General features: G+C 40.5%; 1 protein-coding gene and 1 long non-coding RNA gene across 2 annotated transcripts; both read right to left on the bottom strand.

Annotated features, from left to right (window-relative positions):
- Window positions 1-8,142: 8,142 nt before the first annotated feature.
- On the bottom strand, window positions 8,143-20,361 carry LOC116538792. The gene is made up of 3 exons (XR_004263782.1): window positions 18,810-20,361; window positions 12,227-12,230; window positions 8,143-8,154 (listed from the first exon to the last, which is right to left on the bottom strand). It is a non-coding gene; the product is annotated as an uncharacterized LOC116538792 (long non-coding RNA).
- Window positions 20,362-20,981: 620 nt separating this feature from the next.
- Window positions 20,982-23,295, bottom strand: PGBD4 (piggyBac transposable element derived 4). The gene has a single exon (XM_032261343.1). The coding sequence runs from the start codon at window positions 22,749-22,751 to the stop codon at window positions 20,994-20,996; it is 1,758 nt and encodes a 585-aa protein (XP_032117234.1). The 5' UTR covers window positions 22,752-23,295; the 3' UTR covers window positions 20,982-20,993.
- Window positions 23,296-23,331: the final 36 nt, after the last annotated feature.

Here is a 23,331-nt window from a genome sequence, read left to right as displayed (position 1 = left end):
GGGACACTGAGGTGGAGGATCGCCTGAGCCCAGGAGTTTGAGCCTGCAGTTTCAGTCATAATTGGTTTTGGTGGGTATATGTACACCACTGAGACAGAAAAGTGCTACAAGTTAGTGGTTCCTGGTTTGAGTATTAAAGCAACGAACAAAGGAAAAAAATAGAATGGCATCAAATTCTCTCAAAAAAAAAAAAAAAAAAAAAAAGCCTGCAATCATGTTGTGCTTAGTTTTGTATTTTTGTTTTGCTCAAGTTTTAACATAAGGATTAAGGTGTTAGGGTGCTTCTCTCCCTGAGATGGCAGAATGAAAATAGAGACAGGAACACTCTCCTGCTGCAGTCAGGCAGCCCTCTCCCAGCCTGTTTCTTGAGGATTCCCAGGTTACCATCACCACATGCCTTATTCCAGCAGAGGAGTGAAGGATGGTAGCCTAGGTGTGGAGTATCACAGCACCATGAAAAGCCCAGGGATCTGTCATTTAACTCTTCAAGGAGAGTAATTATAATTTGAAATATTTTAAATGACATGTTTTTGGAAGGGGAGGGGCACATAAAATAAGCATAATTAGGGGCCCTCTGTCAACTCTCTTGTTCATATTGAGGATGAAATCCTCTGGGATGAGCTGTTTGGAATCTCCTACTACTTTACTTTCTCTGTCTATATCAACACAAAAGTTTGGGAAACTACGAACTCTAAATTAAATTTTCAAGGGTATTGTTGCTGACAGATTGTTATGCACATAAATGCTGATATGTATAATCTTGCCTTCATAGAAAACAGACAAAACAGAGACCATTACAAGACCCCTGCTGCGTGAGGCTTTGTGGGCTGTATTGGAAGGTACACTTCTTTTTTTTTTTTTTTTTTTTTTTTTTAAGTAAAAAGTAGTATAAAGCATGTGAGTGGAAGGAGTATGCTTGTGTTTGTTGTTTTTGTTTATGTTATTTTTGCTGGGTATGGCTGGTTAAGGGTTGATAGCTTGAGTCTGGAGGAATCTGGGAAAACATGATATTTGCACTTAGGCTAGTAGTTCAGGCAATATGTATCAAATACTAAATTTGTTTATATACTTTATAAGCTTTCTGTAGACATAATTCCTTTATAGTTTTCTACTAATTGAATAGTGTTCTTACTCATGTTGACAAAACTGCTGTGTTCCTCATATTTTATAGTTGGTTGAGACTAGATAGGCTTTAACAAGTATGAGGTGAAAGCATCAATAGCTAGCGTAGAAACCAAAGAGCCCACCACTCTTCAACTTTGCTCAGAATCTGCTCAGATTTAATGATGTCAACTTACTGCTGCTAGAGACCTAAGTGGAACTTCCTGGCAACTTATATGGTTTTAGTAAATTCAGAAATTACTGTATGTTACTTTTTTTTTTTTTTTTTTTAAAGAGGCAGGGTCTCTGTGTCACCCAGGCTGGGGTGCACTGGTGTAATCATAGCTCATAGCTCACTGTAGCCTTGAGCTCCTGGGCTCAAGGGATCCTCTAGCCTCAGTGAGGACTGCCCAGCTAATATTTGTTTTGTTTTGTAGAGACAGGGTCTCGCTATGTTGCCCAGGCTGGTCTCAAGCTCCTAGCCTCAAGCGGTCTTCCTACCTATGCCTCTCAAAGTGCTGAGATGGCCATTGTGAGCCACTGCTCCTGGCCACTAGCCTCTTGATGTTCTTGGCTTTGCTTTCTACCCTCATGTCATCTCAACATCACACACGTACATACTCTACTGTATATCAGGGTACTCTTGGGCCATTTGGTTGGACACACCCTGCAATTTCATTCCAGGCCTTCAAACTTACTGGTTTTCTCTGCAGAGAACACTTACTCTGCCTTTTCCCCTTCATCCATCCTCCCATCTTCTCTGAAAATAACTCTTTCTTGAGTCTTCAAGTCTTAGCTTGTTCTTCCCTTCAAATTTTTGTGTTGGGTGCTCCATCTTTGTGCTCCAAGTGTACCCTGTTCTTCCCCCATCATGGTACACAAATGTAATTGGCTATACTAAATTTTACTTCTTTATCTGTCAGTAGCCTCTTAGGTAGGATCAGTGTCTGTCTAACTCACCATTGCACCATTGTAACTCCAGCTCCCTGCTCTGTGCAGCCTAGATATAATAAGAAATGTTCGATAAAAATTTGTCGAATAAATGAAAAAACAAAGGAACAAAAAAGGAATATTCTGTTTATACTAAACTAGAATATTCAGACAAGACCCAGGTGCCTGTTCCTATCAGTCATTCATCGTTCTTGCCTGTAGCCACCAACTAGCACCTGTATTTCTATCAAGAGAAGATTCATTCAGTAATAGAATTCCTGTAACAGGACCCTGCCATGCTTTCAATGAGCATATCTGCAAGCCGTATGTTACTGCTATTAGGATTCACTCCCTTACACATGGATCATTAATTGTAAGACTACGACCGGGCACGGTGGCTCACGCCTATAATCCCAGCACTTTGGGAGGCCGAGGCAGGTGGATCACGAGGTCAAGAGATTGAGACCATCCTGGTCAACATGGTGAAACCCTGTCTCTAGCAAAAATACAAAAATTAGCTGGGCATGGTGGCGCACACCTGTAGTCCCAGCAACTCAGGAGGCTGAGGCAGGAGAATTGCTTGAACCCAGGAGGCGGAGGTTGCGGTGAGCTGAGATCGCACCATTGCACTCCAGCCTGGGTAACAAGAGTGAAACTCCATCTCAAAAAAAAAAAAAAAATTGTAAGACTGCATATTTTGTTGCAGAATTAATGTAAGGAACTTACTTTGTATGGGTACCCAGCACAGTACACTTTACAGTTGCATTGTTCCATGATGTGTTCTGATAATTATGATTACTCCCAAGGGACCTCCAGCAGCTCATCAGGATCTCTGCCAGTAGATCTGGCATGAAAGCCATTGTTCTCTCCATATTTGTTATGCCTCTGACCAGCTCCCAGAGAAGGGCACGAGTAGGGAGCTGAGCGACTCTATCATCAGCACTGTCCACCTCTGTTCAGGGACTGTAACCTCTGGGCCACTTTCTGCCCTTGCCTTACCTCTACCTCTACCCATTTGGAATCATAAAGTATCTAGGAAATGAAAAGTTCTTCTTATAGATAAAGATTAGGGACTTTTGAGAACCAGAGTTGTGTAAGTCTAGGATAGGGCCTTCGTGTTTCTCTACTGGAAATGTAGTTAAAGATTCTTTATCTGAAAAAATTGTTCATAATCATTTTAATGTAATAGGTCAGAGCACTATAACTAAAAGAACTATGGTTAATGCTGTTTGCCGATTACCACTTTTCTGTCTGGTATTATAAATGTATGCCTTCATCAGTATAAGACTAATTTATTTTTAAAAAGCATTCTGATTTTGAGGGATAATTTTGGCCTAGGATATAAAACCAGCCTCCTAAATCTTGGATTTCCATAGCTTGTGACTGCTGTGTCACCTAGAATATGAAACAGGTGGCCATCTCATGCCATTCATTTTCTTCTGTAAAATGATCTCCCTATATCATATGGAAGTATATTTCTGAGTAAATGATACAAACACATTAAGAATGGAAGAAACTCAATACAATTACTTACTTTAAAATAGATAAAACATTTATTTGTAGTGGGTATAATATAAATATTAGTATGTTTCACCCTCTCCAGGAACAAATATATGGTCATAGAAAGCTTAATATGGTCATATTAAGTTGATCCTGTTTCTAATTCTGCATTAATCACAGCAGGGTCACACTGAAATCATCTAATAATTAGTCAACATAATAGTAGTTCCTTTTTTTGTTGTTTTTTTGAGACAGGGTTTTGCTCTTGTTGTCCAGGCTGGAGGACAATGGTGTAATCTTGGCTCACTGCAACCTCCGCCTCCTGGGTTCAAGTGATTATCCTGCCTAAGCCTCCAGAGTAGCTGGGATTATAGGCACCTGCCACCATGCCCAGCTAATTTTTGTATTTTTAGTAGAGACGGGGTTTCACCATGTTGGCCAGACTAGGCTCGAACTCCTGACCTCAGGTTGATCCACCTGCCTCGGCCTCCCCAAAGTGCTGGGATTACAGGCATGAGACACTGCACCTGGCCAATAATTCCGTTTATTGATTGCTTTCCACTTGCCTATAGCTGTGGTACGTGCCTTACTTACATTCTCTCATTTAATCCTCATAACAACCCTGGAAGATAAATAAGCACCCTAGTTCCTTTTTCCACATGCAGAAACTAAGTCTCAACAACATGAAGCCGCTTGGACAAGGTCTCACTGTTAGTGATTGACACAGCCAGGATTCAAACCCTGGTTTGACCCCAAAACCTGTGTGTGTATGTGTTTTTAACCCCTGCACTATTTTAATTAAGTCATAGCTAGACAAAAATTTATTAGAATTGTGATAAATGGACATGAAATTTCTGCTTCTGGAAAGTTGTTAGTGACTAATAGCCACAGAGGAAGCATTATGCTTAAAAAAATAAAGCTTAGCATTATGCTTTGTTTTCTAAGAGCTTTACTAGACTACTTATTTATTGCAAATGCTATTCCCCTGAGATAAGCCAGCAGCTCTCAAACTTGCAGCACATCAGAATGACATGACAAGCTTGTAAACATGGAACTGCCCAGGGCCCCATTCCGGATCCACTTGGTCAGAATCTCTGTGGGTGGGGCCCAGACATCTGATGTTTATTAAGCCCTGCAAGTGATTATCACACACACAGAAGTTTGAGAATCATGGAGGTCTTGAGTGGTAGGGTTTTGTTGTTACTGCTTTAGGAATTATAATTTTCAGGTTTGTCAGTTTAGTCAGGGCCTCACAGGAAGTTTGGGAATAACTATAACTAAGAAATTATAAATCATCTTGTCTAATTGCGTAGTATAATTGTCAACTGGCAACATCTGTGGCATGATCTATTATAATAGAACTCACTGAATTTTCATTTTTTTCTCATTGAAAAATTGTGTAAGCATAGAAATGAAAAAACAGTCCTAAAATGTATATGGAATCACAGAAGACCCAAAATAGCCAAAATTACACTAAGCAAAAGAACAAAACTAGAGGAATCACATTACCTGACTTCAAATTATACTACGGAACTGTAGTAATCAAAAGAGCATGGTACTGGCATAATAATAGACACATAGACCAATGGAACAGAATAGAGAACTCAGAAACAAATCCACACACCTACAGTGAACTCATTTTCAACAAAGGGGCCAAGAACATACACTGGGAAAAGAGTCTCTTCAATAAATGGTGCTGGGAAAACTGGATATCCATATGCAGAAGAATGAAACTATATCTGTATCTATCACCATATACAAAAATTAAATCGAAATGGATTAAAGGCTTAAAACCAAGACTTTAAACTATGAAACTACTGCAAGAAAACTGGGGTGGCCAGATGCAGTGGCTCATGCCTGCAAGCTTAGCACTCTGGGAGGCCAAGGTGGGCAGATCCCTTGAGCTCAGAAGTTCAAGACCAGCCTTGGCAACATAGCAAAACCCTGTCTCTACAAAAAATACAAAAAATTAGTTGGGCATGGTGGCACATGCCTGAGTACTAGTCGGGAGGCTGACATGGAGGATCACTTGAGCCCAGGAGGTGGAGGTTGCAGTGAGCTGAGATCAAACCACAGCCTGGGTAACAGAGTGAGACCCTGTCTCAAAAATAAAATAAAATAAAATAAAAAATAAAAAGCATTGAGGAAACTCTTCAGGATATTGATCTGGGCAAAAATTTCTTGAGTAATACCCTGCAAGCACAGACAACCAAAGCAAAAATGGAATCGACAGATGATGTCACATCAAGTTAAAAGCTTCTGCGGCTGGACATGGTGGCTGACACCTGTAATCCCAGCACTTTGGGAGGCCGAGGTGGGCGGATCGCCTGAGGTCAAAAGTTCAAGACTAGCCTGGCCAACATGGTGAAACCCTGTCCATACTTTAAAAAAAAAAAAAAAAAAAAAAAAAGCTTCTGCACAGCAAAGGAGAAAATCAGTAAAGTGAAGAGACAACCCAGAGATTGGGAGAAAATATTTGCAAATCACCCATCTGAAAAGGGATTAATAACCAGAATATATAAGGAGCACAAACAACTCTATAGGGGAAAAATAATCTGATTGGGTAAAAGATTTTAACAGACCTTTCTCAAAAGAAGGCATATAAATGATAAACAGGCATATGAAAAGGTGCTGAACATCACTGATCATCACAGAAATGCAAATCAAAAGTACAGTGAGAAATAACCTCACCCCAGTTAAAATGACTTTTATCCAAAAGGCAGTAACAAATGCTGATGAGTATGGAGAGAAAAGAGAACTCTTGTACACTGTTGGTGGGAATGTTAATTAGTACAACCACTTTGAAGGACAGTTTGGAGTTTCCTTGAAAAGTTAAAAATAAAGCTACCATAGATCCAGCAATCCCACCACTGGGTATGTACCCCAAAGAAAGGAAACCAGTATATTGAAGAGATATCTGCACCCCATGTTTATCGCAGCACTATTCATCGTAACCAAGATTTGGAAGCAACCTAAGTGTCCATCAACAGATGAATGGTTAAAGAAAATGTGGTACTTACAATGGAGTACTATTCAGCCATAAAAAGAATGAGATCCTGTCATTTACAACAACATGGTTGTAACTGGAGATCATTATGTTAAGTGAAATAAGCCAGGCACAGAAAGACAAACATCACATGTTCTCACTTACTTGTGGGATCTAAAAATCAACACGATTGAACTCATTGACATGGAGAAAAGGATTGTTACTAGAGACTGGGAAGGAAAACGAGGGACTGCAGGGAAGGTGGGAATGTTTAATGGGTACCACAAAAATTAGAAAGAATGAATAAGATGTATTTAATAGCATGACAGGGTGACTATAAGCAATAATTAAATCGTACATTTTAAAATAAAGAGTATAATTGGAACGTTTGTAACAAAGGATAATGCTTGAAAGAATGGATACCCCATTTTTTTCATGATGTGATTATTATGTGTTGCATGCTGGATCAAAATATCTCACATACCCGATAAATATATATACCTACTATGGACCCACAAAAATTAAAAATAAAAATTTTTTAAAGATTGTGTATCAATGGTAACAGCTAGCCCTCTGTTTTGTATGCGTTTCATCTTTTTCCCTTGGCATGTGAAAAATGATGGTTGTTTTTCTGTAACTACTATAAATAAACTCTCAGCCAGTTTAAAACAACAATTGTTCAGACTCCAAATAAAGAACCACAGAATCCCAAGATTAAAGTGATCATGCACAGCCATATGTTACTTGCATTCTCTTTTACAGCATCTCCACCGAGTGACTAAGTGGCTTATTCCTGTAGGAATTCCTGGCTATCCCCTGGGAATGATCTATTCTGTCTGACTTAAAAAACTCTTCCTTATAATAAGATTGAATCTATTTCCCTAGAGCTTCCATATATTAGTCCTTTTTAGAACTTTCTTGTCAAAACGTCTTACTCAAATCAACCAAAACCTTTGCTCAAGAAGATGACTTGATTGCTGTTTTCTGGAATTTCACAGGTTATAGGACTTAGGCTGGGCACAGTGGCTCACACCTGTAATCCCAGCACTTTGGGAGGTCAAGGTGGGCAGTTCACTTGAGGTCAGGAGCTCAAGACCAGCCTGGCCAATGTGGTAAAACCCCATCTCTAAAAATGCAAAAAAGTGGCCAGGTGTGGTGGTGCACGCCTGTAGTCCCACCTACTTGGGAGGCTGACACAGGAGAATTGCTTGAACCCAGGAGGCGGAGATTGCAGTGAGCCGAGATCATGCCACTGCACTCCAGCCTGGGTGACAGAGTCAGAGTCCATCTCAGAAAATAAAAATTATGGCCAGGTGTGGTGGCTCACACCTGTAATCTCAGCACTTCGGGAGGCCGAAGCTTGCAGATCACCTGAGGTCAGGACTACAAGACCAGCCTGACTAACATGGTGAAATGCCGCCTCTACTACAAATACAAAAATTAGCTGGAGGTAGTGAGTGGCAGGTGGCTGTAATACCAGCTACTCGGGAGGCTGAGGCAGGAGAATCAATTGAACCCAGGAGGCGGAGGTTGCAGTGAGCCAAGATCATGCCATTGCACTCCAGCCTGGGCGGCAGAGTAAGACTCCATCTCATAAAAAAAAAATAAACATAAAAATAAAAATCATGGCACTTAAACTAAATTCATAATTCATATTGTTTCTTTATAAATTTCAGTCATTCTTTATAGAGACACTTGTTCTGGGGTGTTTAAATATAGAGGCTCAATGACAGAAAAAGGAATGTGATCTTATACTCTGTCAAGGCATTCTAAGTGTTCCATTTATACTTAGCATGCAGCAGCCAGATTTAAAGTTTAAGGAGTTATTTGCTTTGTTTATGAGTTATTCAGAACTTTCTTAAAACCCTGTGGTTGTTTACGGATCTCTTCTAAATGAAAACTATATTGTATATCTGGTTCCTTGCTCCTGTGAAGCTAGAAGGAAAAATCACATTTGGGCCAGAGGTGGTGGCTCACGCCTGTAATCCCAATACTTTGAGAGACCAAGCGGGGTGGATTGCCTGAGCTTAGGAGTTAGAGACCAGCCTGGGCAACACGGTGAAAACCTGTCTCTACAAGTTAGCCGGGCATGGCAGTGTGTGCCTGTAGTCTCAGCTACTCGGGAGGCTGAGGCAGGTGAATCACTTGAAGTCGGGAGGCAGAGGTTGCAGTGAGCTGAGATCACACCACTGCACCAGCCTGGATGACAGAGCAAGACTCTATCTCAAAAGAAAGAAAAGAAAGGAAAGAAAGAAAGAAGAGAACATATATGTCCTTTCTACCTGAGATCTGAAAGAAAGAAGAGAAAGAAAAAGAAGAAAGAGCATTTGTGTCCTTATTACCCGAGATCTCCAGAAAGAAAAAAAAGAAGGAAAGAAAGAAAAAGAAGAAAGAAAGAAAGAGAAAGAAAGAAAAAGAAAGAAGGAAAGAGAACATGTACGTCCTTACTACTCTAGATCTCCTAAAACTCCTTCCTCGAGGTATACACTTTTTTTCACCACCCTTTTCCACAGACCAGAACTTGACTTAAAGCCCAAGAAAAGAAGGGCAAACGCATTGCTAACCAGTAGCCCAAATGATTGCCATTTAACCTTCAAAGCCCTGCATTCAATTAGAGTCAAATACAGGCAGCAACTAAGATAAAAAAAATCAGGGGAGTGTTGGGAAGGGACATTTTCCTAGTAGGCCTTCCTTGCTATAGGTGTATTTGGGTGTAAATCCGAATATTAGAGGAAAAGCCAAACCCTACTATGGCCATCGAGACAGGCCAGCCAGGTTGAGCACTGAAAATACTAATCATGTGGAAATAACATTATATACTAACATAAAGAGAATTTGCAGTTTGATTATGTCTTACAAGGAAAGTTACGAGGTATGCACCCAGAAGACAGTCCCTTCTCCAATATCCTTTTTCCTGAGGTAGAATGGAAGGCCAGCATTTTCCTCCGTTTCCCTTGAGGCTTCCAGATTTGGTCCTGTCATGAATCTTCTTTTCTGTAACTGTAGTGATCTCTTTTTGTCACTCTCAGCCCATCTATTCAAGATATTTTGCCACCTCTTCTTTAGCATCTGGTTCTACCTAGTCTCCTACCCTCATTGATGCATCTAGATTCAAGTTGATTCTTCAGGTTTCAAACGAAGTATAGAAAAGAAACATTTGAGACACTTGTATTTACAAGAGAAGACTATGAACTTACAGACATGTGCTGACAACTAAAAAAGTACCCTGTGGGAAATTATATATGTATACTTCTGCTTTAGCAACAAGGGACTGCATGGTTGATATTTGAACTGCAATAGTATCTGTGTTAAAGTCTGACTTTTGGAAAATTATAGGCAAAATGTATCCATTTGTATCATTAAACTTTCTAGGGTTAATACCACACAAATTAACAGAGTATACCATTTTTATAATTAAAAAACAAGAAGAGAGGCCAGGCGAGGTAGCTCACGCCTATAATCCCAGCACTTTGGGAGACCGAGGTGGGTGGGTCATGAGGTCAAGAGATCAAGACCATCCTGGTCAACATGATGAAACCCCGTCTCTACTAAAAATACAAAAATTAGCTGGGCATGGTGGTGCATACCTGTAGTCCCAGCTACTCGGGAGGCTGAGGCAGGAGAATTGCTTGAACTCAGGAGGCGGAGGTTGCGGTGAGCCAAGATCACGCCGTTGCACTCCAGCCCGGGTAACAAGAGTGAAACTCCGTCTCAAAAAAATAAAAACAAAAACAAAAAACAAGAAGAGGCCGGGTGTGGTGGCTCCCACCTGTAATCTCAGCACTTTGGGAGCCTGAGGCAGGTGGATCACTTGAGGTCAAGAGTTCGAGACCAGCCTGGCCAACAGGGCAAAAACCCATCTGTACTAAAAACCCAAAAAATTAGCCAAGCATGGCGGCATGCACCTGTAATCCCAGCTACTGGGGAGGCTGAGGCAGAAGAATTGCTTGAACATGGGACAGAGGTTGCAATGAGCTGAGATCGTGCCACTGCATTCCAGCCTGGACAACAGAGCAAAACTGTCTCAAAACAAAACAAAAAACAAACAAACAAACAAAACCCAAAAAAACAAGAAAAAGCAGCAATGGAGAATTATGACCAACTCACAACAATACTGCTGATCCAGTTTCAGACAGCATACTGTCTGAAAATCATAGGAATCCCAACTATCTGCGTCTGACCATTAGTTGTGGGAGCTCAGCAGTCTGCCAGTTATTGTATGGCTGCCAGTCTTACCCGAAGAATTCTGAATTAGAGTCTTCAACAAACCAAGGCCAACTTTCCTATTAGGCACAGTAGATACAGGGCCTAGAGCCAATGATACTTTCAGGGCTCCACAAAAATGTCTTAATTCCTTTTAAAATAAGAAGAAATAAATAATAGTGAATATACCTTAATGAATCTGCCTATATTTTCTTTATCCCAATAGTCATTATATATATATATATATCTATATATAGATATATAGATATATATATATTTTTTTTTTTGAGACGGAGTCTCCTTCCGTCGCCCAGGCTGGAGTGCAGTGGCGTGATCTTAGCTCACTGCAACCTCCACCTCCACTTTCGGCATTCAAGTGATTCTCCTGCCTCAGCCTCTCGAGTAGCTGGGATTTACCAGCCTGGCCAACATGGTGAAACTTTGTCTCTACTACAAATACAAAAATCAGCAGAGCATGGTGATATGTGCCTGTAATCCCAGCTGCTAGGGAGGCTGAGGCAGGAGAGTCACTTGAATCTGGGAGGAAGAGGTTGCAGTGAGCCAAGATCACACCAGTGCACTCCAGCCTGGGTGACAGAGCAAGACTCCATCTCAAAAAATAAAAATAAATAAAGGAGAGGACTGCTCCAAAAGCAATATCAATACAATATATTTTCTTGATTCCTCTGTGGGACTCAAGACGGGTGCCCCGTTTACTCTGCCATGGGTTTCAAGCTTTTGAGCTTGAAAGTGGGATTTTGCCAGGTACCTACCCCTGTCTGCCTCCTGCCTCTATCAATGTGACTGAGTAAACAAACACACAAACAAATCCTTGACCAACAACTCTACTCATAGGACATGAGTACTCCAGATCCCACAAGAGGCAGAGGAATCTTCCAACAAATGTGGAAAGGGTAGTCATAAAAAGACAATAAAAAAACTGCAAAATTCTTAGAAGAAAATATAGGGGGAAAGCGTCATGGCAATGGATTTAGACATGATTTCTTAGGCCAGGTGTGTGGGTCATACCCGTAATCTCAGCACTTTGGGAGGCTGAGGCAGGCAGCTCACTTGAGCTTGGAAGTTTGAGGATGAACATGATGAAACTCTGTCCCTACTAAACATACGAAAGTTAGCCAGGCATTGCGGCCCATGCCTGTAATCCTAGCTACTCAAAGGCTGAGGCAGGAGAATCGCTTGAACCTGGGAGGTGTAGGTGCAGTGAGCTGAGACTGTACCACTGCATTCCAGCCTGGCCAACAGAGTAAGACTCCATCTCAAAAAACAACAGCAAAAAAATAAAAATAAAAAATAAATGATTTCTTAAATATGACATACCAAGAAGAGCACAAATAACCAAAATAAAATAAAAACAAAATGAACTACATCAAAATTAGAAACTTCTGTGCATTAAATGACACAACAGAGTGAAAAGGCAACATACAGAATGGAAAAACTATTTGCAAATCACACATTTGATGTGATGTTAATATTCAAAATATGTACAATACTCCTACAATTCAACAACAAAAAATTCTATTTGAAAATAGGCTAAAAGCTAGGCATGGTAGCTCACACCTGTAATTCCACCAGTTTGGGAGGCTGAAGCAAGAGGATTGCTTGACCTCAGGAAATTGAGACCAGCCTGGGCAGCATTTTTTTTTCTGTCTCCACAAAAAATAAACAATCTGCCAGGTGCGGTGGTACACGCCTGTAGTCCCAGCTACTTGGAAGGACTAGGTGGTTAGATCTCTTGAACCCAGGAGATTGAGGCTATAGTAAGCCATGATCATGCCACTGCACTCCAGCCTCGGAAACTGAGCAAGACCCTGTCTCAAAAATAAAAAGGAACAGAAATAAACACAACAGAAAATAATAAATGTTACTGAGGATGTGGAGAAACTGTGTACTGTTGGTGAGAATGTAAAATGGTTACAGCCACTATGGAAAACAGTATGGCAGTTTTGACAAAAACTGAAAATAGAATTATTATGTGACCCAGCAATTCCACTTTTAGGTATATATCCAAAAGAAGTGAAGGAAAGCACTTGAACAGATATTTGTATACCTATGTTCTTAGCAGCATCATTCACAATAGCCAAAAAGTAGAAGCAACCCAAGTGTCCATTGAGAGAAGAATGGATAAACAAAATGTATTACATACATTCAATCTAATTTATTCAGACTTTAAAAAGAAAACAATTCTGATACATGCTAGAACATGAATGAACCTTAAGGTCATTATGCTGAGTAAAATAAGCTATTCACAAAAAGAACATGCTGTATGATTCCACTTGTATGAGTTATTTAAAGTAGTCACATTCACCTGGCACGGTGGCTCATTCCTGTAATCTCAGCACTTTTGGAGGCCAAGATAACTGGATCACTTGAGGTCAGGAGTTCGAGACCAGCCTGGCCAACATAGCAAAACCCCATCTCTACTAAAAATATAAAAATTAGCTGGGAGTGGTGGTGCGCCTGTAGTCCCAGCTACTCAGGAGGCTGCAGCAGAAAAATCGCTTGAACCCAGGAGGTAGAGTTTGCAGTGAGCCAAGATCGTGCCACTGCACTCCAGCCTGGGTGACAGTGAGACTGTCTAAAAAAAATTTTTTAAAAAGGTAGTCAAATTTACAGAAGCAGAAAGAATGATGGTTGCCAGGGGCTGATGGTTGCCAGGGGCTGTGGGCAAATGGGGAATTTAATGGGTATAGTTTCAGTTTTGCAAGATGAAAAAGTTCTGGAGATGAGTTTTACAATAATGATATACTTAATACTTGCAACAGTGATATACTTAACACTACTGAAATGTACTCTTAAAAATGGTTGAGATGATAAAAATTTTATCATCCACCCATTTGCACATTGATGATGATAAATTTTTATTTATTTATTTTTGAGATAAGTTCTCACTCTGCTGCCTAGCTGGAATGCAGTGGCATAGCCTGGGCTCATTGCAGCCTTCATCTTTTGGGTTCATGGGATCCTCCCACCTCAGCCTATACTACACTACAGGTCATTTGAGAGGTGGGTTTCACCAGGCCAGCAGAGCCTAAAAGCACAAAGCGCAGTCAGTGCAACATAACTCCTTCCCCTCAGCTAATTTTTGTATTTTTTACAGGGACAGAATTTTGCCATGTTGCCAAGGCTCATCTCCAACTCCTGAGCTCAAATGATCCACCCACCTTGGCCTCCCAAAGTACTGGGATTACAGGCATGAGCCACCGTGCCTGGCCTGGTAAATTTTTTATGTATATTTTACCACAGTTGTTTGTTTGTTTGTTATGGAGTCTCACCCTGCCACCCAGGCTGGAGTGCAATGGCATGATCTCAGCTCACTGCAACCTCCACCTCCTGGGTTCAAGGAGTTCTCCTGCCTCAGCCTCCCGAGTAGCTGGGATTACAGGCATGAACCACCGCACCTGGCTAATTTTGTATTTTCAGTAGAGACTGAGTTTCTCCATGTTGGTCAGGCTGGTCTCAAACTCCCTACCTCAGGTGATCTGCCCACCTCGGCCTCCCAAAGTGCTGGGATTACAGGCATGAGCCGTTGCGCCCAGCCCAGTTTTTTGTTTTTTTAAAAGTAAAATCCTAATTGAGGCATGAAGGAGATCCAGATTTGCATTTATTTTGTAGAGATATAAATAGAGCACTAATGCTTTATAAGGGCTGGCATGTGAGGTAGCAACGTGGAGAACGTACAAGGAGAGCTTAGGATGTTGTGTCTGGAGCTGGAGCCTACTACTGTCCTAAGTTCTGTGACTGTTCTTAGAGCCAATCCTTTAGCCTGAGTCCCCATAGTGCATTGAACATCCCTATACTGTACCACAGGCCATTTGAGAAGCGAGTTTCACGAGGCCAGCAGTGCCTAAAAGCACAAAGCGCAGTCAGTAGGACATAACTCCTTCCCCCTAACACTTTCACTTCTTAGTCACTGTTGTTCAATTATAGTAACTAACAATATTTACATTTTAGCATTTACAAAACACTTTAGAATATCTCGGGATGTTTACAGTTTTATAACATTTCTTAATATCAAAGATGATTGCCTCCTCTTCATGTTTATAAGTTATTTAGCATATCTTCACACTTCGTCAATTTATTTTACATATGTTTTTCACAGATTTGGTGGAAAAAAATGAGAATTTAGAGTAAAATGAGGAAAATGAAATATTTCCATTATAATTTATTTTTGCAGGACTCTGAGGCAGGTTGGGATTCCTCTTGAACTCCCTCTGAGAATGGTGGATGACCTCTCTGATTTCAGAGGGCTTTATAGGGAACTTCAGAAAGCCAAATCCACAGTCCTAGTGGATGACAAGCATTTAAAAATATTATGGGAATCGGCTCCTGTTTACTGGAGTGAAAAAGATTAGCTAATCTACGTGAAGTAAATGAGATTTGAAAACTTAAAGCTCAAAAATCACTTAAAGTAAATCGGTATTTGGAGATTAGCACAGCTGAAGTTTCCTCAAGCATTCTGCTAGTGTTACTATATTAAAAAAAAAAGACCACACAAACCCATTGACTTAAAGAGAAGTGGCTAAAGGTATGATCCTTGTTACTTTGTAGTCTTACCTTATAACTGGCTACCTCTTACATGTAAATAGATAGTCAATGTGTGAAGAATAGTTTGAAAAGCACGATTACATCAGTGCTGATAAGCAGAATACTGAAACAGAACCAGGAAAGGCCGAACGTATCCCCAAAGACGTTACTTTAAATGATCATGTAAAGTCCAGATAGAGATGATAACTGTTTTTTGACAGATTCCAATTTTAAGAGTCCAAAGTAAATTCTATTATATATATTTAGCAATTATATATTTTTAGTTCAAAGTAAATATTCTATATTTTTATCTAATATATATGTGTGTGTGTGTGCATATATATATATATATTTATTTATTTATTTAGCAAGTTTACTTCCCCCTTTATTTTGAAAAATAGCTTTAGATTTTTGACTATAAAATGTTGCCAAAAACAGAAACTTAAAAAGAACACTGAATAAAATAAAAATATTACATGTGAACCCTAGAGTTTACTTCTGTTGATATAATCTGACATTTATAAACATTCCTGAAGCATGGGTTTTGAGATTTGTTTCTGTCCCTATCTTTGTTCACCCCCTTGTGGCCATGATATGAACAGCTAGGCAGCAAAAAAAGAAGAGGGAGAAAAGTGCACGGCTTGGATAGTAAACCACTTTAACACTTTTTGCATTAATTAACATATGTAGTTCTACATGAAATACATATGTGTCACGGTCTTGGCAGGAAACAAAGGGAACACTCAAAAAAGGTGATTGTAAACTTCATTAATCTTTTCTTGAAGTATGGGGAGTGTTAGGAGAAACTGCAAGGGGTGTGTTACTAGTAGACAGCTCCCATTGGCTGAACCAAACAGGAAGCCAGAAGGAAATGGAACTGAATTTTTGCAGCCCTTAAGGGTCCAGCCTTCCAGGACACAAAGCAGGGTGAGAGTAGAAAGTGATCTAGCTGGTCTGGGCATGGTGGCTCACGCCTGTAATCCCAGCCCTTTGGGGAGCCAAGGTGGGCAGATCACGACATCAAGAGATTGAGACCATTGTGGCCAACATGGTGAAACCCTGTCTCTACTAAAAATAAAAATATTAGCTGGGTGTTGTGGCATGCACCTGTAGTCCCAGCTACTCGGGAGGCTGAGGCAGGAGAATCACTTGAACCCAGGAGGTGGAGGTTGCAGTGAGCTGAGATTGCGCCACTGTTCTCCAGCCTGGGTGACAGAGCAGACTCCGTCTCAAAAAAAAAAGTGATCTAGCTAGACAAACTGAGCCAGTCCAGTATAAAATCTTTCTACAATATTTTCATTATAGTTTATTTTATAAAGCATGAGTCCAAGGGCTACATTATGGGAAAACACATAATTTGGAGTTGAATCTCTATCCAATTCCTCTGGCCTACCTGGAAAGCAGTAGAGATAACAGAATTTCACCTCCCTGAAAACATCACTCAGGCTTTTCTTCTCCATGTAATGCCTACGGGGGTATAAGCCTGACATACGAGAGGTTCGAAGCATTGGATAGTTTAGTATGCGTAGCAATAAGGGAAAGGAAGGCAAAAATGGGGATACAGAGACCTCAGTTGCTGTTCACTGCTGGTCCTTTTCCACCTTTTGTCCTACTGAATAGTAAACTTCCCAGATCCTATCTGAGGTATTGTGATGAGCACTGATTACCTGTTAGTCAAACTGAACAAGTGTCTAAGATACCACCAGCAAAGAGGGGGCACCAAAAATATATGGAAAAAAAAATCAGGAAACTTGGGATGAAGCTGTTTTTATTTCAGCATGTTTCTAAATTTTGCCATTTTTGAAATCATTTTTGAAAAATAAAATTTTATTCATAGTTTAGAAAGTGTGTAATGGTCAGTGGGCTGTAGCACATTATAATCTTTTGTCCCATTCCATTATTTCTCAAATAATCTTTTTGTTATGGTTCCAAAAATGCTTACTTCTGCTCTGTTTGGGACTGAAACAAAGGCCTGTCTCAGGGTTCAGCTCAACGTGGGCTGATTTTAAAATCAGGATTTTGAGGCTTTTATCCTTCATGATAACTATCCTTGGCTGAACACATGACTTTATTCCTCTTTAGCTGCTCTCCATTAATCCTACAATACAACTTAGATTTAATTCACCATATGGCAGAAGAAGGATTAAAAAACCAAGAAGGGCCAGGCATGGTGGCTCACACCTGTAATCCCAGCAATTTGGGAGGCTGAGGTGGGTGGGTGGATCACCTGAGGTCAGGAGTTTGAGACCAGCTTGGCCAACATGGTGAAAGCCTGTCTCTACTAAAAATACAAAAATTAACTGAGTGTGGTGGTGGGTGCCTAGTAATCCCAGATACTCGGACACTGAGGTTGAACCCAGGAGGCAGAGGTTGCGGTGAGCTGAGATTGTATCATTGCACTCCAGCCTGGGCAACTTTGGAATGCCAAGGTGGGCTGATTACAAGGTCAAGTTAGAGACCAGTCTGGCCAACATAGTGAAACTCCATCTCTACTAAAAATACAAAAATTAGCCAGGTGTGGTGGCACAAACCTGTAGTCCAAGCTACCCGGGAGGCTGAGGCAGGAGAATCATTTGAACCTGGGAGGCAGAGATTGCAGTGAGCCAAGACAGTGTCACTGCACTACAGCCTGGGTGACAGAGCAAGACTATGTCTCAAAAACCAGCCAACCAAACAGACAAACAAACAAAAAACTGATATATCATTTTTAATTTATTTGCTTGGCAAGATAACATTTGGTAGCTCATTGTTGGTGAGGGTATGGAGGAGCAAGCCATCTTACACATTGCTGGTGAGAGTGAAAGTTGCAACAACTTCTGTGGAAGATTTCACAATATCATCAAAATTACAAAGGCACATATTCTTTGATCTAGCAATTCTACTTTCTGCTAGTACTGATTATACTATATATATATACACTGGAAATCACGTGGCAAAAGAAATTCACTTCAGCAAAATTAGGAATAGTACAGTAGGACACAATCTTAATGTTGCTCGATGGAGAATCAGTCCACCCATAAGCTGGAACATTTTGCAGCCATAAAAAGGAATTATGAAGCTCTTTACTAATAAAGGATGACTTCCACGATATATTAAGTAAAAAGGGCAAAGTGCAGAATTGCATTTATGGTATGCTGTGAAAATATATATGTAAAACACAGTACACATTATAGTATATATAATTAGGTAATACATTATATATTATAGTATATTTTATATTAATACTTTTATTTCTAGAATGTTATTTGTATATTATAAATTAAATAAATACATATTTTGCCTTTTTTCATACAACTGGTAGCATACTATATATATGCATATATATGTATATATGGATTTGTTCTTTAATAAAAACAACTACATGTATTTCTTTTTCTTTTTTCTTTTTTTTTTTTTTGAGAAAGGGTCTGGCTATGTTGTCTAGGATGATGTGCAATGGCTATTCACAGGCCTACTACCATAGCACGCTACAGCTTTAAACTCCTGGCCTCAAGTGATCCTCCTGCCTCAGCCTCCTGAGTATCTGGGACTACAGGCATGCCACTGTGCCTAGCCTTATTTTTAATGTATGCATTTTTCTGCAGATAATTTACTATATCTGGAAGAATACTCAGGAAAATGGCAACACTGATTGCTTCTTGAGAATTGGGTGACTAAGGAGAGAAGTAGGTGGAAAATTTTTTTTGGAATACCTTTTGAATATTGTACCATGTGACAAAGTCTATCAGATAAAGACCACCAAGGAATACACCTGCAGTCAAAGTTAAGTTTATGAGTTTGCTGCTATAAAGAAGACTCCACACCAGAGAAACCAAGGATATAACAGTAAGAGAGAACAGAAAGGAACTTTTACAGGATTTGGGCTTCTGTTGAATGACTGAGGAGAGTCTAGGGAGGCAAGGATCAGCTCTGGATTGAGTATCTCAGCAATCTGTTCAGAGGCAAGAGGAACAAAGTGAAGTCACTGGTAAGTAAGTGGTAATCACTGAAAAAAAGAAAGTTATTAGGTGTTTTACAGGTGTGGTGTGGCCTTGGGAAAACGTTTTCTGATGGCCTTGCCACTGGCCCTATCTGTATCTAGTAGGTACATCACAGTCTGATTAAAATTAGCACTGATCTTTCCTTTCTCGGTCCTGAGCTGACTTTTGCTTTCTGACACTTGAGTGTCCTATCTATTCAAAAACTAAAGCATATTTTAAAGTAAAAAGAATGAAAGTAGACATTCTCCACACACTTCTTGATCCTAGGTTACCAGTTCCCTGACAAATAAGAGATTTATCTGGCAGACAAGAAAGTCAAATGTGTTTGTTTTCTGAGCAGTTCTGCTCTTTCCAACCATCAGATATGAAGAAATAACTATCTTCAGAAAAAGACAAGGGAAAGTACCCCAATGCTGCAGTAGCTGATGCCAGGGAGACTCGAGTATAGGGGTGGCTCCAGGCACCATTTCCCCATCCCCTGCCATGGGCTGAGTACTTGACTCTTGAATCTCTTTTTTCAGTTGTTGTTACTCTTCTCCAGGATGCTAACTCTTAAAAAAGTGCACAGGCTAAAACATGCATTACCCTTAATAGGGATCTGTAGTAGAGACATTAGTGTTTAGGACCAAGAAAAATCTTAGGCAAGTTACTTTACTTTTCACCATAAAGAAAATGAAAGGACTGGAGCAAATGATGTCTGAAATCTTGGCTAAGGCCCCAAAGATCAACACTGACAGCAAGCAACCCCCCTCCTCCCACTACAACCTTCTTGTTATGTTTACAGTAAAGCAATTATGAGAGGAAGCATAGTGTAGCATCAGATAAATTGTCTTCCAACCCTTTTCACCAGAAAAGGTAACACTTATGTATTTTTCCAGCTATTTTTATGCAGAGACAGTATCTTCTTCCTATTTCCTGTTTAGGAAAAAAAAAGCGAAAGTTCAGCTCGCTGCCTGCACTCATCTAATTTTACATCAACAGGCTCTTTGAGGGTGAAGCAAATCTGATTAATCTTCAATATGAAAATAAAAGATAGGGCCGAGTGTGGTGGCTCACGCCTGCAATCCCAGTACTTTAGGAGGTTGAGACCAGTGGATCGTGAGGTCAGGAGATTGAGACCATCCTGGCCAACAGGGTGAAACCGTGTCTCTCCTAAAAACAAAAATAAAAATACAAAAAAAAAAAATTAGCTGGGTGTGCTGGCGCATGCCTGTAGTCCCAGCTACTTGAGAGGCTGAGGCAGGAGAATGGCTTGAACCCAGGAGGTAGAGGTTGCAGTGAACCAAGGTCATGCCACTGCACTCCAGCCTGGCAACCAAGCGAGACTCCATCTCAAAAAAAAAAAAAAAAAAAAGCTGGAGAAAGGAAAGAAAATAAATAAGTAAAATATAAAAACTTTTCTTGGAGTTATTGGTCTTTTTTTTTTTTTTTTTTTTTTTTTTTTTTGAGATGCTGCCCAGGCTGGAGTGCAGTGGTGCAATCTTGGCTCACTGCAAACTCTGCCTCATGGGTTCAAGTGATTCTCCAGCCTCAGTCTCCTGAGTAGCTGGGATTACAGGTGTGTGCCACCATACCTGGCTAATTTTTGTATTTTTAGTAGAGATGGGGTTTCACCATGTTGGCCAGGCTGGTCTCAAACTCCTGATCTCAGGTGATCTACCCAGCTTGGCCCCCCAATCTTGGAGTTGTTTCTAAATAGAACTCGTCTCTAATCCTAATGGAACAGATATGTATACGATGATCAGTATTTAATAATTTTTTTGTGTGTGGTAAATTTCAAAGCATGGAACAACACAAAGCGGAACATCACATTCCGCACAAAAATAGCGTGTTTCTTTCCGTATCTTCTTGCCATCCTTGTCATATTGGGAACAGCAAATTTTGCAGCGACCAGTTGGATTCTGTTTCCCTGAAGTTGGTGGTATGCTCTTGGGGAAATGTCTTCCAGATAGACGAAGAGGTGTGACATCATCAGAGCATGGACGACCTCGAAGATGTTGCTGCCCTGGCTTGTGATGCTTTTCCAGCATTCTTTCAATCAATGTCAGTCTGAAGTTTATATGGCTCATGGTATACTCAGGATTGTCTTTCTTGAACAGGATGTAGGAGTTCAGCACTGTAATGTGTAGAAGGTGGTGAAAGAATTTCTTATACCAGACCTTGTGTCTTTTGCGCTCAGATGGATAAGAAGTAAGCATCTGATCAGCTGAGTCCACTGCTCCCATATTCTCGTTATAATCCACAATGACACGTGGCTTTTTAGTTTTCTTTCCATTTCTGTTGTTTACTTCAATCACGGTATCACTGTGGAATGTTGACAACATTGTCACCTCCTTTGTGTCACACCATTTCAGTGCCATAAGTTCACCACAGAATCTGGCTACAGTCGTCCCCTTTGCAATCCTTTTTTTCAGATCATTTGGAATCTGTTTTCTGTTCAAACGAGCTGTCCCAACTGCATCAGTCCTATTTTGATGTAATTCTCTGAAAAGCATGGGAGATATATTAAAGTTATCGAGGAAGACACAATACCCTTGGCCAAGAAGGTCATTGACCAAGGTAAGAACAATGCGTGATGATTTCAGACCATCAGCTGAATCTTTCAAATTCATACCGGGCCCTGTGTGAACAAGTGCATTCCACACATAACCAGATTGACTTTCACAAAGTACATATAGCTTCAGACCAAATCGTATGCGTTTTGTTGGGACATATTGCTTGATAGCTAATGGCCCCTTGAATAGCATCAGTGATTCATCAACTGCAATGTTTCTGTTTGGAGTATATACAGTTGAAAATTTATTTACAAGAAAGTCGAACACAGGTTTGATCTTCTGCAGTGAAATCTGGGCCTTTGATTGACCAGCGGATATGGAAGAATTGTTGACAAAATGCAGGCACCGAAACAAAAGTAAAAATCTTTCACCGGTCATAATTTGCCTGAGGTAAGGGGTATCCAAAAGAGGCCTTGTTGACCAAAACATCTCGAGCTCAGGTTTCTGCACAATACCTTGCAGTAACATTACTGCAAAAAAGACTTTCAGCTCGTCATTGTCAGTGTCTTTCCACTTATCCATTCGTGAAAATCCTTTTGGACCAGGTGGCTTTGAAGCCAACAAGGCAGCTTGGGCATTTGTTTCTCTAGTAATTTTTGAAACTAATTCCTCAGTAAAAAACAGTTCAAAATACTGCAATGGGTCAGTGACATCACTGACATCCACTTTTCTGCCAGGTGTGCCGGTAAAGTCATACCTTTGACGTGGAATCATAGCACGAGTTGACCATTTCAGAGAACGCCTTGAGTCCGTTGATGTAGGGCTCTTTCCATCAGATTCTAAATGGGACAGAGGCCTGACCTTATCATCTTCTAAAGCACTATCTGAAAAATTATCAGAATCGTCTATTTCCGAGAAATCAGATTCATCAAATGAATCTTCGGCCAACAACTGTTCGAGACCAGTATTACCATCACGCATAGGAATGGTACGTTTTCTCGGATTTGACATTTCAGCGATCAAGAATTACTATATTTTGTAAATGGTAATACCACTACTAAAAACAGAATGCTATAAATAGAATGATGTCTTTTGTTTCCAAAGTCAAAATACTAGGACCATGCAAAAATAATAGACGCGAGATATTTTGTGGCAAACGTTGGGAGTAAAGTCGGGACTGTAATCCACGCGTTATCCCGGCGCCAATGCTGCAGTCGCAGGTACAGCAGCGCGTAATCTCGGGGATAAGGAGAAATGGGTTAAACGCACACAGACAGGAGCCTTTCATCTCATACGTCTTGGGGAGTCTCTAGAAGTTTTTTGAAACCTCTCTTCTTGATGGTGTTTCTCCTGAAGGCAGTCCCATCATCTTTTACTCCTGTGAGGTCCCTGGCCTCTGTGGCTGCCACAGCAACACACACTTCACTTTCACTTCATGGGCGGTCCCCTTCCTGAGCATTTGATACATGCTCTGCGCACCGCCTTCCAACCCGGAACTCCGGGAGTTTAGGGCAGTACTTCCGCCTTTCTTCCGCCTCGCTAGTAGATCGGCCATGATTTCTTCCCTCTGGTTGGATCCCACAGTTAATGA

Source organism: Sapajus apella, unplaced genomic scaffold (assembly GCF_009761245.1).
Source record: "Sapajus apella isolate SASKATOON/1434 unplaced genomic scaffold, GSC_monkey_1.0 scaffold122, whole genome shotgun sequence".
Lineage (NCBI taxonomy): Eukaryota > Metazoa > Chordata > Mammalia > Primates > Cebidae > Sapajus > Sapajus apella.
Note: the sequence above shows the minus strand (reverse complement) of the source record. Positions and strands in the feature narration are given on the sequence as shown.

What these genes read in the sequence shown, in the direction of transcription:
- PGBD4 (XM_032261343.1), bottom strand. Translation starts at nt 22,751, where the DNA reads ATGTCAAATCCGAGAAAACGTACCATTCCTATGCGTGATGGTAATACT.